This window comes from Panthera tigris, chromosome C2 (genome assembly GCF_018350195.1).
Source record: "Panthera tigris isolate Pti1 chromosome C2, P.tigris_Pti1_mat1.1, whole genome shotgun sequence".
In the NCBI taxonomy this organism is placed as follows: domain Eukaryota; kingdom Metazoa; phylum Chordata; class Mammalia; order Carnivora; family Felidae; genus Panthera; species Panthera tigris.
This window is the reverse complement of record NC_056668.1, coordinates 64,951,775-64,965,713: the sequence shown is the minus strand read 5'-3', so window position 1 is coordinate 64,965,713 and position 13,939 is coordinate 64,951,775. Positions and strand designations below refer to the sequence as shown.

At 38.2% G+C, this 13,939-nt stretch overlaps 1 protein-coding gene across 12 annotated transcripts in view; it reads left to right on the top strand.

The window, feature by feature from the left end:
- Positions 1–13,913, top strand: part of CD80 (CD80 molecule) — a 42,666-nt gene extending 28,753 nt beyond the window's left edge. For all 12 annotated transcript variants that reach the window (XM_042998467.1, XM_042998462.1, XM_042998466.1 and 9 more), the window contains 4 exons: positions 4,210–4,491; positions 8,894–8,998; positions 9,831–9,941; positions 12,482–13,913. In XM_042998467.1, the coding sequence (XP_042854401.1) occupies positions 4,210–4,491; positions 8,894–8,998; positions 9,831–9,904 (461 nt within the window). In that variant the 3' untranslated portion in view covers positions 9,905–9,941; positions 12,482–13,913. The remainder of the gene's footprint in view (positions 1–4,209; positions 4,492–8,893; positions 8,999–9,830; positions 9,942–12,481) is intronic.
- The last annotated feature ends 26 nt before the right edge of the window (positions 13,914–13,939 follow it).

Genomic DNA, 13,939 nt, shown 5'->3' with positions numbered 1-13,939 from the left:
GCATTTCTTGGATAGGAAGGAATCTTGCGTTTATCACAGGTGGTAGTTCTAGAGGATACTAATATAGCCTGAGCCCCTTGCTGAGAAATTACAGCCCTTGACCATTCCCTCATACTTGAAATTCAAACACATTTCTTTTTCTTCCTGGACACTTGGGCCTTTAGTGGAAACTAAACCTATTACTTAATGAAAGATAATCATTAACCTTGATAACAGATCATGTAAGTGGATCCTTGGCAAATTCTTCACTATTCTCTGCAGTCTGCAGCTATTTTGAATCTTTCACTTTAGCACCCAAATCACACTTAAAGCTTAGGAAGTGAGCCAGTTGTATAGAATTATCTTAAACCTCACTCTGTACTCCCTACTCATGAAGACAGCAATAATTATATAGGGGTGTGATTTTAGGTGTTCTTCAAAGCCCACCTTCTCCAAAATTCTAACCTGCATTGATTCTGAGAATCCCCACCATTATTGCTGCTCCTGCTTAGTTTCAGCACTTTTCCCCCTATGAGATCTCTGTTAAAAATGAAAATGTTTTTACCTGGGGAGGAGGTAGCACCACAAACATATTAACCTGTATTAGTTAACGCATTGGCTATAGTCCTTCCTCTAATGGAATACCTAATGGGAAGTTGACTTAGGACTATGTACATTTTTTTTAATTTTTTTTTCAATATATGAAATTTATTGTCAAATTGGTTTCCATACAACACCCAGTGCTCATCCCAAAAGGTGCATTTTGATAGAAGGATGAAGAATAAAACCCAAGAGGGAAAAGAGTCAGAGTCTCAGGGAGTGCAAGACTACAGCAGGAGACCAAGGACAGCCAAGAAGGCAACATGAGAGTGCTAGGGGCCTCAAAAGGGCCGGGAGGGGGTGCCGTGGTAGGCACCAAAGTCAGAAAGGGGAAGACAAAAAGGGAAGCCTCACTTGCTTCATTTGACTCAGAACCAATCAATTCTGATTTTTCCATCTCAGAGCAGTGCTTCTCAAATGTTAAGGTTCCTATGAATCACTTGGAGATCTTATTAAAACGCAGAGTCAAATTCAGTAGGTCTGGGGTTGGATCTTCAATTCTGCGCCAACAGACTACCAAGTGATGCCTATATGGCTACTGTATGGTACGGTATGGCACAGTGATGCCTGTATGGTATGGACCACAGTTTGAGAAACAAGAAATTAAATAATCACTTGTTTGACTAGGGTGATCACTGTCCCACTTTGCCTAAGACTGAGAATTTTCCTCAAACGTGAGGTTTTCAGTGCCAAACCTGGGAAAATCTCAGGCTAACCAGGACAAGTTGGTTTCTCTACATTTGCCTAAGATTGCAAAATGATATTATATCAGCATAGCAGTATATAAAAGCCTCCATTAACCAGCATTTGGAGGAAATAGCTATCCTAGTTAACAGATTAACTAGGATAACAGATTTTTAGCTTTCTAACATATGTGCACCTCTTCTTCCAGTAAGATATTTTTACCCTACCCATTAAGATTGGTGAAAACATGGGTTAATTCATTAAAATGAGATACAAAGGAGTAATTCTTTGATAGTTCACAGTCTTGTAAGGCCTTAAGTACTATTACTTGATATGGATCACCTCCCTGAAGTGATAGGAGATAGCTGAGGCTGTTCTAAGCCTAGCCAGACCTTGCAAAGATGGTTTTTAATAGATAGAATATTTTTAATATTCTTGTGGTTAAGTATCTCTCAGAAAAGCAGCATGCAGAAATGAACATGAATCATAATTTAGGATATGAGTTACTTGGATTTGTTATTCCAGGTTAAAACACATAACAATGATGTTATAAGAAATAAAGGGAATATTCTTTTTTTTTTTTTTTTTTTTTTTTAAGATTTTAAGTAACCTCTACACCCAACTTGGGCCTTGAACTTACAACCTCAAGATCAAGAGTTGCATGCTCCACAGACTGAGCCACCCATGTGCCCTACAAAGGGAATATTCTTGATGTCAGCTACCATTGTAATGATCTCATCTTATAAGATAAATTTAAGAAGTAGAAATGTCAAACTAAAAATGGTTCAGGAAAATGTCAAACTTAATTTAGAGACAGAGTTGATTCAAAAAAGGTGACTTCACCTCCAACCAAATGCAAGCTTTTCTTTTTCCTGGCAATTCTAATCACTTGACATAACTTCCCCTTTCTCTTATTATTCACAGTTCTGCCAGGCGGTTTGGGAAGTTTTCCCCTGAGCAACTTGATATAAACGAGGGAGCTCATCTAAGAGGGCAAATTTGAGACCCACCTAAGTCAGTCTATTAACTGATTTCCTGTGTGTCAGGCTCTGTGCTTTATGATTTATATTAATGATGTCATTTAATGCTTACAGCCCTGGAAGGCAAGTGTTATTATCCCCATCTTACAGATGAGCAAAGTAAAACCGAAAGTGGTTAAGCGATTGGCCCAGGGTTAAAGGGCAAAACTGGTTTTAAAGCTTGCTGTTGGATCTTGGCCAGTCTGTGCCTTAAAGGAATCTTTAGTAATCATGTATGGTTCACAGATGGTCTTTTCAAAAACCCCAACTTTCTGGAGAAGCACAGTCTTCATGAGTGGCTTCAGTTTTGCATTGTTTGTCTTGTATTAAAAGAAAATCCAAGTGGTACAATTTGTTTACATTGTGATACTTTTTTTTTTTTTTTAAGTAGGCGTCACACCCAGCACAGAGCCCAATGCCCATGCGGAGCTTGAAATCATGACCCTGAGATCAAGACCTGAGCTGATATCAAGAGTCGGACGCTTAATCGACTGAGCCACCCAGGCATCCCAATGATACTTTCTAAATAAACTCTTAAAAAAAAAAAAAAAAACAAACCTGCTGTTGATTACTATTATGCTATACTACACCTCTTTGTGGAACTCCAAATTGTGAAAAGAAAACTAACTGTATGGATGGGATGAAGTATCTGGGGCTTGGTTCCCCACATTCAGGCTGAGAAGTATAAATTTCTTTAGGCCTAAGAATAAGGAAGAAAACGGGTAAAGGAGCTTTCTCCCATGTTCTCTGCAGTCATTTCACCATGCTTTGTTTTGTATATGCTTTTGTATCATATTGGGAGTCAAATATACAAATGAAAGAGTGCCTCAAGTATCTCAGAGGAATGCTAGGAAGTCCCTTCTGTCCTTGTAACACATGTCAGAACAGCAAGGGAGTCAGCAAAGTATAGTGGTTGAGATCACAGGCTCAGTGTTGTACAATTTGGACAGAGGTTTATCTTATTAAAGACTACTTTTGAAAAAGTAAGGGCATGCTAAAGAAAATTTAGAGTAGTGGTTATCTCAAGTGTGGGAAATAGGGAGACAACAAAGGCGTGACCATACAACCAGATTTGCATAAGTTACAGTCAATGTGCTGGCTTTCAAGTTGGATGTGCTGGCTTTCGCGGGTATTTTTTACAGTATTAATTAGTAAATAGATCAATAAAAGAGCCATTTTATCTACCTCAAATATTAGGAAGAAAGGGAAGAAAAGAAAGGCAGGAAAGGAAAAGAGAAGAAAAAGCAGGCAAGAGAAGAGAAGAGGAAGAAAAGGAAGGTTCTGGTATCAGAAAAATTTGAATTGATACCCCAGTTTTGCCACTTACTCATGATTTCTCTCAACCTCAATCTGATTATTTATAAAATGTAAATTAGGTTAAATCATATGAAATTGCTGATATTTGGTCTTTCTTGATGTATACCTGCCTCCTAGGGTTGTTGTAGAGATGAAATGAGAGAGTGTCCAGACCTAAAAAACATTAAGAGTTCAATAAATGTTGTCTATTATTTTTCGCTTCACTTCTTACAAACGCAAATACTATGTCTATATCTATTCATATAAATCTACTTCTTTCTATAAGTGGTCTCCTACCTCCATCAAAAGTGATGAAGAATTGGGGTGCCTGGCTGGTTCAGTCGGAAGAGCATGTGGCTCTTGATCTCAGGGTCATGAGTTCGAGTCCCACAAGGGGTGTAGAGATCTTTAAAAAAAAGTGATGAAGAATTGTTATACCCAATTCAAACCAAAGTTAATCTTTGGATCATACAGAAGTATTAATGATTTGTGGGAAGTTGTAAATTATATCTCATTTTATTATTCTTATTAAAACCATATAATTTATTTTTAAAAAAACCAACAACCTCACTTCTCCCACCCCACCCCCAATACATGACAATATGTACTTACATCCTTGTTCTTTCTTCAGCTGACTTCCCTGTCCCTAGTATAACTGATCTTGGAAATCCATCTCATAACATCAAAAGGATAATGTGCTTAACTTCTGGAGGTTTTCCAAAGCCTCACCTCTCCTGGTTGGAAAATGAAGAAGAATTAAATGCCGTCAACACAACAGTTTCCCAAGATCCTGAAACTGAGCTCTACACTATTAGCAGTGAACTGGATTTCAATATGACAAACAACCATAGCTTCCTGTGTCTTGTCAAGTATGGAAACTTAATAGTATCACAGATCTTCAACTGGCAAAAATGTAAGTAACATAGTTCTGGGGAGTTTCTACTATGTAAAATCTAAAAAGAAAATAACTCAGCCAGATACATTGTAGAATTATGCATACTGACTTTGATAGCATTTCCTGTAGTATTTTTAGACCCACAAATGTTATGGTGACTTAAGGTCACTGTATAACGTGTGACCATAATGTTACTAGACTAATTGTTTTTAAAATAAACTTTCTAAAATTGAGACATCCAAATATCAAGTGGTCAGCTTAGGAAGTCATTATAACAATAGTGTTGATATCGGAAGCACTAAAATTTGTCCTTCTTTGGACTTGCCATTAGGGCTTTGGTGCTTTCTTTTTGGGTACCTCCTTCCCATTGTCTCATGGTGTCAAATAATTGTCTTTTGTGGGCGAATGTGCCTTTTAAGAACTACTGGTTCATTCAGAACCAAGTCTGGTAAAGAAGGTAAATGACAAGGTACTTGAGGACAATGCCTGAAAAGAAGGTCATTTTTGCCCAAACACCATGACCAAATACTTTACCCTTCAGGTAGTAAACATACAGAATTTTCTGTCCCCAAGAGGTGAAATCATTTGAAAATATAAAATAGGAAAAGCTGGGCTTGTATCAATTTATGCATGTTAAACCCTTAGTAGGTTATTACAGAACTCAGATTCTTGAAATAAGTGTCTAACTTCTATGGCTGATTATATGGAAGACCAGCAGGTCTCTCCCTCACCCCCTGAGCCCACTCCTAAAGACATGTTTTGTGGATGCATAGTAATAAACAATATACTGAATCTCATATACACTGAGTGGCACATGGATACATAGTATAACATATAATGTATAGCGTGTCTTCCTCTTATCTTTACTTGTAATAGAGGAGATATTTTAGATGGTCTAGTAGCTCATTCTAGCTAATGAGCTAGATTTACTGTAGATCTTTCCTTCTTGAGGTGAACTCATTCATTATTTTTCTCAATAGGTAATGAGTAAAATTTCCTGGGAAAATTAGTTCAAATGCAGACAAAATTTTGACATGTTTTTATTAATAGTCCAAGCTCATTTCTTTCAATCATCTTTTATGTGTTCTAAAAAATTTATAAAACTGAGGTTTGAATCATATAGCTTATTAATTCAGCATTACTTTTCAGTTTATTAATATATCATTATTTAATCAATTGTAGATTATTGTGATTAAGGTAGGGAGTAAGTAGTCCACAGAAGAGTAATAGCTTCAGTTATCTTATTTTGGACATTATAGTTGGACTATGAATGTATATGATATTTTAGGACAGTAATTGGCAAATATTTTCAGAAAAGTAATATTTCAGTAAATATTTTAGTCTTTGTAGGTCATATGGTCTCTGGCTGGCACCAACTCAATTTTGCTCAATTTTACAGCATGGAAGCTGCCATAGACAAGACATAAATGAAGGCTATGGCTGTGTTCCAACAAAAGTTTATTCTAAAAAAGAGGGAGTAGGCCAGGTTTGGCCTGTAATTTGCTAACTTACAGGAAACAGAATGTAGCCCATTCAAATAAAAGGATGGAGCTGCTATTTAAAGATGATTTAGACCACCCAGCTTTATCATCTTTTCCCTAATATGCCTTCTCTCAATTCTTCCCTCAAGCTAAGGATGAACAGTATCCCTTTTCAGTCTAATGAAAAATACTAGGTCTTTACCCTCTTTGGTCTACAGTTACAACAATTAATGGAAAGATGATTAAGTACATGTGTTTGTTCATTTCTTTGTTCATTCAATCTTTATTAAGTAGTTATCAGCTATTAAGCATCTTGATAGATACTAGCCTTGATGGTCAGAGAGCTTTAGTATATCAATACTTTAAATCTCATTTATTGAACTATAGTCATCATTAAGAGTCAAAAGCAAATAATGTATTTGTGGCTGGTCAAGGGCTGACTGCATAAACAAACAAAAATTAGGCATACAGTTCATAGAAATGTTATAAGTCAATGTGAGTGAAGCTTTACTATATAAGTACCCACTCAAAAAAAAATAAATAAATAAAACACCCAGGGGCACCTGGGTAGCTTAGTCAGTTGAGTGTCCAACTCTTGACTTTGGCTTAGGTCATGATCCCAGGGTCATAGGTTTGAGGACGCATGTCATGCTTAACACTTAGCGTGGAGCCTGCTTAAGATTCTTTCTTTCTCCCTCTGCCCCTCTCCCCTGCTCGCAAGCTCGCTCTCTCTCTAAAATAAAAAAATAAAATAAAAGTTAATTAATTAGTTAAAATTTATTAAATAAATTAAAATTTATTTATTTATTAAATTCATTAATTTATTAATGAAAAACACACACACATTTATTAATGAAACAGATTGGGTCCATGATTCTTTGAGTCTGGATCTGCCAAATTGGTTAACCCTTGATACAGTGGAAGGCACATAGGTTTGTGGAAGGGGGTAAATCAGGGCATCCCACTCATGGTGTGTCTGATAAGCACGTGTAGATGTCTCACATAACTCTGCAGTTAGGGTTCTGAGTCTGCTCTGTGGCACATGTACTAGGTTCCTAATTGGCATCATGACAGAGCCAGTTTGCCGTGACTAGTTCCTCCTTTTTTCTCTCAAACAAACATCCTCTTTCTAGGCTGCCTGAGGCTTGAGGATGGATGGGAAGTGGCCTTCCTTCTGAGTGGAAGCCAGGAGTGAGTCGGAATCTGAAACTTTTAGACTCCGAGGATAATAACCAGAGAGCCCCCTTGTCATTCTGGTCATTTGAGGCCAATCCTGGTAATCACGCATCTTCATGCAATCTAAAGAAAACCAAAGTTACCTAGTGTCTAAGTGGCAGGAGCACTATAATCAAATGTGCATTTTAGAATGATTACTGGGGCAGAATGTGTAGTTATTATTAGAGCCTAGGAAACCAGAGGCAAAGAGACCAAATGTAGACTACTAAGGTGGGCAAGAAGAAAAACCTGAACTAAGGCAGTTGCTGCATGAGATTTTGGGGAAAGGAACCAATTGCAGAGGTATCCTGAATACAGAATAGAAAGTCCATGGGAACCTACTGGGAAGTGAGCACAAAAAGAAGCCTTTACTCTTATTTAGGTAACTAATGGTGTTGCTGTTCACTGAGATGGGTGAATATAGGTGGAAGATATGCTTTGGAAAGAATATATTGAGTTCAGTTTAAATCAGGTGGAAATGCTAGCATCCAGCCATCTAGTTGGCAGCTGGAAATTCAAATCTGGAGTTCAGAAATGAGATCAGAAATATGATATGCAGATTTAGAAATCAGATGATATTTTAAATCTTGGGTGTGGATGAGATCACCCAGGAAGACTGGGGCCAGAGACAGGAGAATGGGACCACAGATGGAACCATGAGAGCAACGGTATTTGAAGAACAAGAGGAGGAAGAGCCTGCAAAGGAAACGGAGTCGGAACAAACAGAAGGAGAAGAAGGTGGTGTCATAGAAGTCCAAGGAGGAGGAGGCTTCAACTGGGCCACATGCTGAAGAGAATAAGCTGAAGACCAACATTTATCCTCAAGCCGTGGTAATCAGAAAAATGAAAAAGCAAAAAGTTAGCAAATGTTCAATATTGATTTGTAAACTATTCCAGAGAAGTCAGATGAGCTGCTAATATTTCTTTTGTGTCCCTGTCCTTTCTCTAGATGCCATTGCTAACTACTAAAGAATAAACAATGTAGCTACTGCTCCTGATCAGCAGGGACAGACAGCAGTCCCACATCCCTGTCTTCTCTCCACCCACATTGTTCCCTGTGTCCCCCTGTTCTCTCTGTTCTGTGTTCTACCGCTGCTAGCTGGTTTGCAGAGCTCCCCTCCAGGATGACCCCACCTAATACCAAACCACAGCTACTCTTAGTTCTTTGCTATGCCTCTTCTATCCGTCCAGAAGCTCTAGGCTGGACAGTGAAAATTAAATGTGTATCTGAAAATAAATGCAAAAGAGCTCCTGTAGCTTTAGGCAGCCACTGTGAGGTGTGTGTGTGTGTGTGTGTGTGTGTGTTAAGAGAATGTGCTGAGAGAAAGGGAAAAGGCATGACAGATCTAGAAAAAGAAAAATAAGGCATATCTAGAACATGATGTCAAATAATTATTAATAACACATAGTTATATCAGCTATAAAAATGAGATATAAAGACAAGAATGCTGTTAAAGTATCTCCTTAGAATCTTTTTCATGTCAATTTAACTCAGTAAATGCAACTTCCAAAATGTCTTTTTCACATTTGATATCTGACATCTGGATATTAGTTGCCCACAAATATGTGTCCGATCAAAGAGTTACGCAAGAAAAATGCTAGCAGCTGCACAGCGGATGAGCAGAGAAAGCAGTGAAATACTCTATAGTTGTGTCAACATAAGAGGCATAGAATATGGCAGGTGGAAACACATGAGAGCTGACACTCTTCTTTTCCCTCCACAGCAGAGCCACAGCCTTCTAATAATCAGCTCTGGATCATTATCCTGAGCTCAGTAGTAAGTGGGATTGTTGTGATCACTGCACTTACCTTAAGATGCCTAGTCCACAGTAAGTACTATCGTACTATCATTCTGACCTTGATTCCTGGAAGCCCAAACTCCATCAGTATGGGTCAGCGTCTCTCTGAGGTTTTAGCCTCGGTTATACCCTCCTCCCGTTTTATGGAAACTTTAGTGTCTCATTTACGTGTCTCACCAAGTTCTGTTCATCCACTGGACAGACGTTTCTCGGACACCTACTATGTGCCCCGTTCTCTACTAGGCACTGGAGTTACAAGTATGAGCAATCACTCCCCTCAAGACACATTCTAGTTTAGTCCTTTTATTTTCCCCGCTAACTTTATATTTTCTTGGAGACGCTGAGGCCTGCTAACTAATTTGAAAACATTTCTGATGCAAAGTGATATTCTAATCTTTGATTTTCAATTGGAGAAAAGTCAGAATGCCAAGGTTTGGGGCTAAGACTCATCCCACAGGTAGGATAAAAAGGTCTGGTGGGCTCAAGGATGATTTTGATACAGACTGCCCAGCCTTACCCCTCTAGTTCAGGATTTCCCATTCTTAATACTACTGACATTTGGGGCCAGATAATTCTTTGTTTTAGGGTTCTGTTCTGTGCATCGTAGCATATTTAGCAGCATCTCTAGGCTCTACTCACTATATGCCAGTAGCACCCCTGCCCCAGTTGTGACAACCAAAAATGTCCCTGTTACATTACAAATGTCCCGGGGAGGGTGTGGGGGGAGGGGGTGGTTAGAAATCTCCCTGGTTTAAGAACCACTGACCTAGTTCTAACCCAGCAAAGGCTTGCTGAGATATATGGGCACCATTTAAGGGAAACTAACCTATCTAAATCTTTATTGTTTGTGCTTGTTTTCAAGGACCTGCTGCAAGGTGGAGACAAAGAGAAATGGGGAGAGCGCGGAAATGGAAAAGATCTCACCTGTCTAGATAGATTCTGCAGAACCACTGTATGAGCAGAGCGTCTGGAGGTAGCCTCTTTAGCTCTTCTCTACTAGGGTGGAATACATGAGATACATGGATTATGAGGCACAGCGCTTTCTTCCTCTCAGCACAAAATTTAAGCTCTTTCACCTACTACTACTAACCTGAATTAAAAACCTAATTCAGGTTACTCTAAACAGGTGATTGGCATCTCTTCTCCCCACATACGACTTGCTTATTGTGTAACCTCTTTCTCTGCTGTACCATTCTGCCATGTTGAAATGTCTCCCTCTTGTCAGTCAACTCAGTGTCTTTCATTACCTATAAAACACTACTTTAAGTGCATCTTGAATATTCCTGGCCCAACTCCTTGTGCTGATCATTCCTTTTCCCCTGTATCCTTCACTGATGGACACTGATTGGGGTCACTTACTGGTCACTCTGTACCACCTCAGTAACATCCTCTTTGGTCTCCCTGCCTCTTATAGAGCCATCCTACTAACCCAGTGACAGAGCTAAATTTCATAATCACTTCTCCATGTCATTTTTCCCACTTAAAAACTCAGAAGAGACCCCCCCGCCCATGCCTCGAAAAGTTTCAAGACTTTGAACTTTCCACATTTCAGTCGATCTCTTTAGTATAAACATTCTCAGTTCTTTCAACTGTTCTCCATGTAGTAGTTCCAGAAGCTTCATGTGAATACACTAAATGTCAACAAATGGAGTCCAGGACTTTAGATATGGTCTAATTCTACATACAATGAGAAAATTACTATCTGGGATCTGAAATGTTCTTTATGTTAAGGAAGCCTAACACAGCATCAGCTTTTTTTGAGTCACAGTATTAACTTACATCAATTTTGTATTATCCTAAACTACCCAGTTCTTTTCAGTAAAAGAAACATTAGAATCCAAGAGACTGATACCAGATCCAGGGTGGTTGATAGCCTCCATAAACAGTTCCATTTTGACTTATGAAGTTAGGGTGAAAAAGTATAAGAAATGCGAGTCTCTCTGCTGAATCATTAACTGTGAACTTGCAGGAAATATGGCAGATAAAAAAAACCATGTTGAAGACACCATGAAGATAGAGTCAGCCAAATCCAGGATGTGAGAAATTATAAGACAAATGACCCAATTTCTTCAACAAATAAATGGCATAGAAAGGAGTGTTATAGATCAAAAGAAACCTGAGACATATGAATGAAAAGTAACATTTGTTTCTTGTTTACTCTGTGATTCAAACAAGCCAATTGTCAAAATACATTTTTTAGGTAATTGGAGAAAATTGAACACCATCTGTATGTTAGATGTTAATGAATTGTTTATTAATCTTGTTAGATATGATAATGCTGTAATTATGCTAACATAAGCATCACCTATGAGAAATACATACATACTCAAGCATCTGCACATAAAATGATGTGCTACCTAGGATTTAAAATTCTCTGAAGAAATTAAAATTTGGGTAGGCATAGGGAAAGATGAAACAAGAATAGCAGAAAATGCATAGTTGTAAGCTAGTGAGGAGGCCCATGAATTCACTGAATCTAGTCTTCTATGCAATGTATGAACCTCTCTGAAATAGGCTGGTGCCTTTGGGCTATTAGTATGAATGTAACTTTCTATAGTGTTACTATCATTGAAGAAATAAAGATGTTTTCACAGGGGGGAAAAAAAAGAAACAAGAGTCTATGGAGTTACCTTTACAAAACAAAAGGAAATTAAACACAACACCTGAGATTTATATAATAGGTTTTGTTTTACAAAAGCATTATTTCATTTTAGTCTTATAAAAATCTCTATGAGCAAGTTCTTTACATCCATTTTATAGGAAAGAAACCTGAGGCACCCTCCCACAGGCTGAGTGATTTTCCCAAGGTCGAGCAGGCAAGGAGCAAAGCCAGAACTCAAACTGGGCATTAAGCTCCAGTTCCTTTCACACCATAGCAGCCTATACACATTTCCCCACAATAGTCTCTCAGTTTCCTATCCTGTTTTCTTTACAACTGCTTTAGGATGCTCTGTCCAAGATGTCCCCCTCAGTTCTGTGATTACCTAGAGCTTCCCTGACTTCCCTTATTAACAGTCTTCTGCTCAGTTGGCTGATACCTCATATTGAAGCCATGGGTCCAGTCTTCTACATGGCCATCTTGCCCAGTTCAAGCAACAATGCCTTTGAACTGCTGTAGCAGTGCTATCTTGAGCACATCACATTCCATCCTGGGTTTATTTTCACATGCTGTGTCTTATATTCTTTACTAAATTGTAGACTTATTGAGAACAACCATGCCTGATATGTCTGTTTGCCTCATAGGTAGAAGAGTATTGCCTTGATCAATAGTTTGGTTGTTTGATAACTGGTGCTTAATATTTGTCTGACATTTCATGTATCAAAAATTGCCAGACTTGTCCTAAATTCTCCCATAATTCAGACTTCCCTTTATATTCTTTAGCCATCAAGATTAATATCTACAATGCCCCCTCAATTTGGGAGCACCTATGTGATAAAAAATATAAAATTTTAAAATGTTTTCTTTCTTTGGGGATTTAGGGTTTAAAGTATTTTATTTGTTTGTTTCCTCAGGTCCCACCTCCATCTTAGATTGACCTCTTTGAATTTCCTCAGATGGCCAGGATTATCCCACCTTGTACCTCATGTATCTGTTTTCTAGGAGCCTCTTCATTTCAGTGGCTCTGCAGAAAGTGACTAGTGGGATACAGTGGGAACATTAGTAGCTCTGGTAGGCTTGGTCAAAGAATTTAGAAACACAGAATTGCTTGAGCCTGGAAGAGACATTTGAAAATACTTGTTAATGACAAGGACATCAAGGCCCAGGAGGTGACCTGAATGATCAAGGCCAGAGCCGGAACCCAGATTTCCTGTGTCTGGTGCTCTTTTCCATCATCAGTCTGGGTCTGTGGTATTAACTGGTGTATATATACATACACACCAGTCACAACGTTTCTGGAAAAAGAATTTGTTCAATGTCAGGCCAACTTTATGGACTTGATCTGACGCAACACTGGAGGACTTTATGTTGTAAAAAGCAATCTGATGCTAATGTGTGGGTAGTATGCTGGTATGTATACCAATATGAGGATAATGGAACATTGTCTATGTGTAGCCAGTATTTCATTTTCCTTTGTGCTCTCCTCTGTTGCTCTCCCACTTCTCTATCAGGTTCTGGAGAAAGACCTATCCAAAACTAATATCCTCTGATGTGTAAGATGAATGACTTATACACTTCAAAACAATAGCCAGGTTGGAGAGGGATAGTCACATCCTACTGGTTCATATTGGACTGATAATCTCCTTAAATGGCTTCATGTTGTTTAACCTCGTTTATAAAATATTTATGAGAAAGTTCTCATTTAAAATGAGATAGGTTTTTATTGTGTATTACTAAACAGTAAGCTATCTTTAGAAATTGAGGTAATGAAAGTAGCATTCCATAGAGCTTCCTCAGATCACTAAAGTGGCTTTTCCTCCTTGGCATTTCTGATCCTTCTGACATCAGCAGAGAATTGAAAAGAAGTGGCAAACTGCTACTCCTGTGTTACTTAATCATGACTCCCCTTTCTCTGACATTGCCTTCCACAACTCAGTGGACCAGGAAGTGGTCCTTGGTCCTAACTTAAGCTGGAGGAATCAGATATTCTCATTTGAAAATTTGAAGTTGGATAGCAAGTTGACCAAGTATCTCAAATATGGCTAGATTTAAAACATTTAATTTTGGTAGCTATAAAAGGACTGAATTATGCTATATAGTCTAAGAAACAGAAGTACACTTTTAAATGGTTGCTCTCAGAACAAAATCACGGAAGAAATAAAAGGAGACTGACAAAACTTTAAGCAAAATACAAAAAAAAAAGGGAGTTGCTGCATTTGGTTAAGATTAATAATCCTTAGACATGATCAAAAGGAGACCTCAAGAAGTAGTCACAAAACAGAAGACACCTAAGAGAGCTTATTTATATTTAAAATAAGTTATATTGTTACTTATTACATTTGATAAATGTGTCAGTACTATTTTTTTCAAAA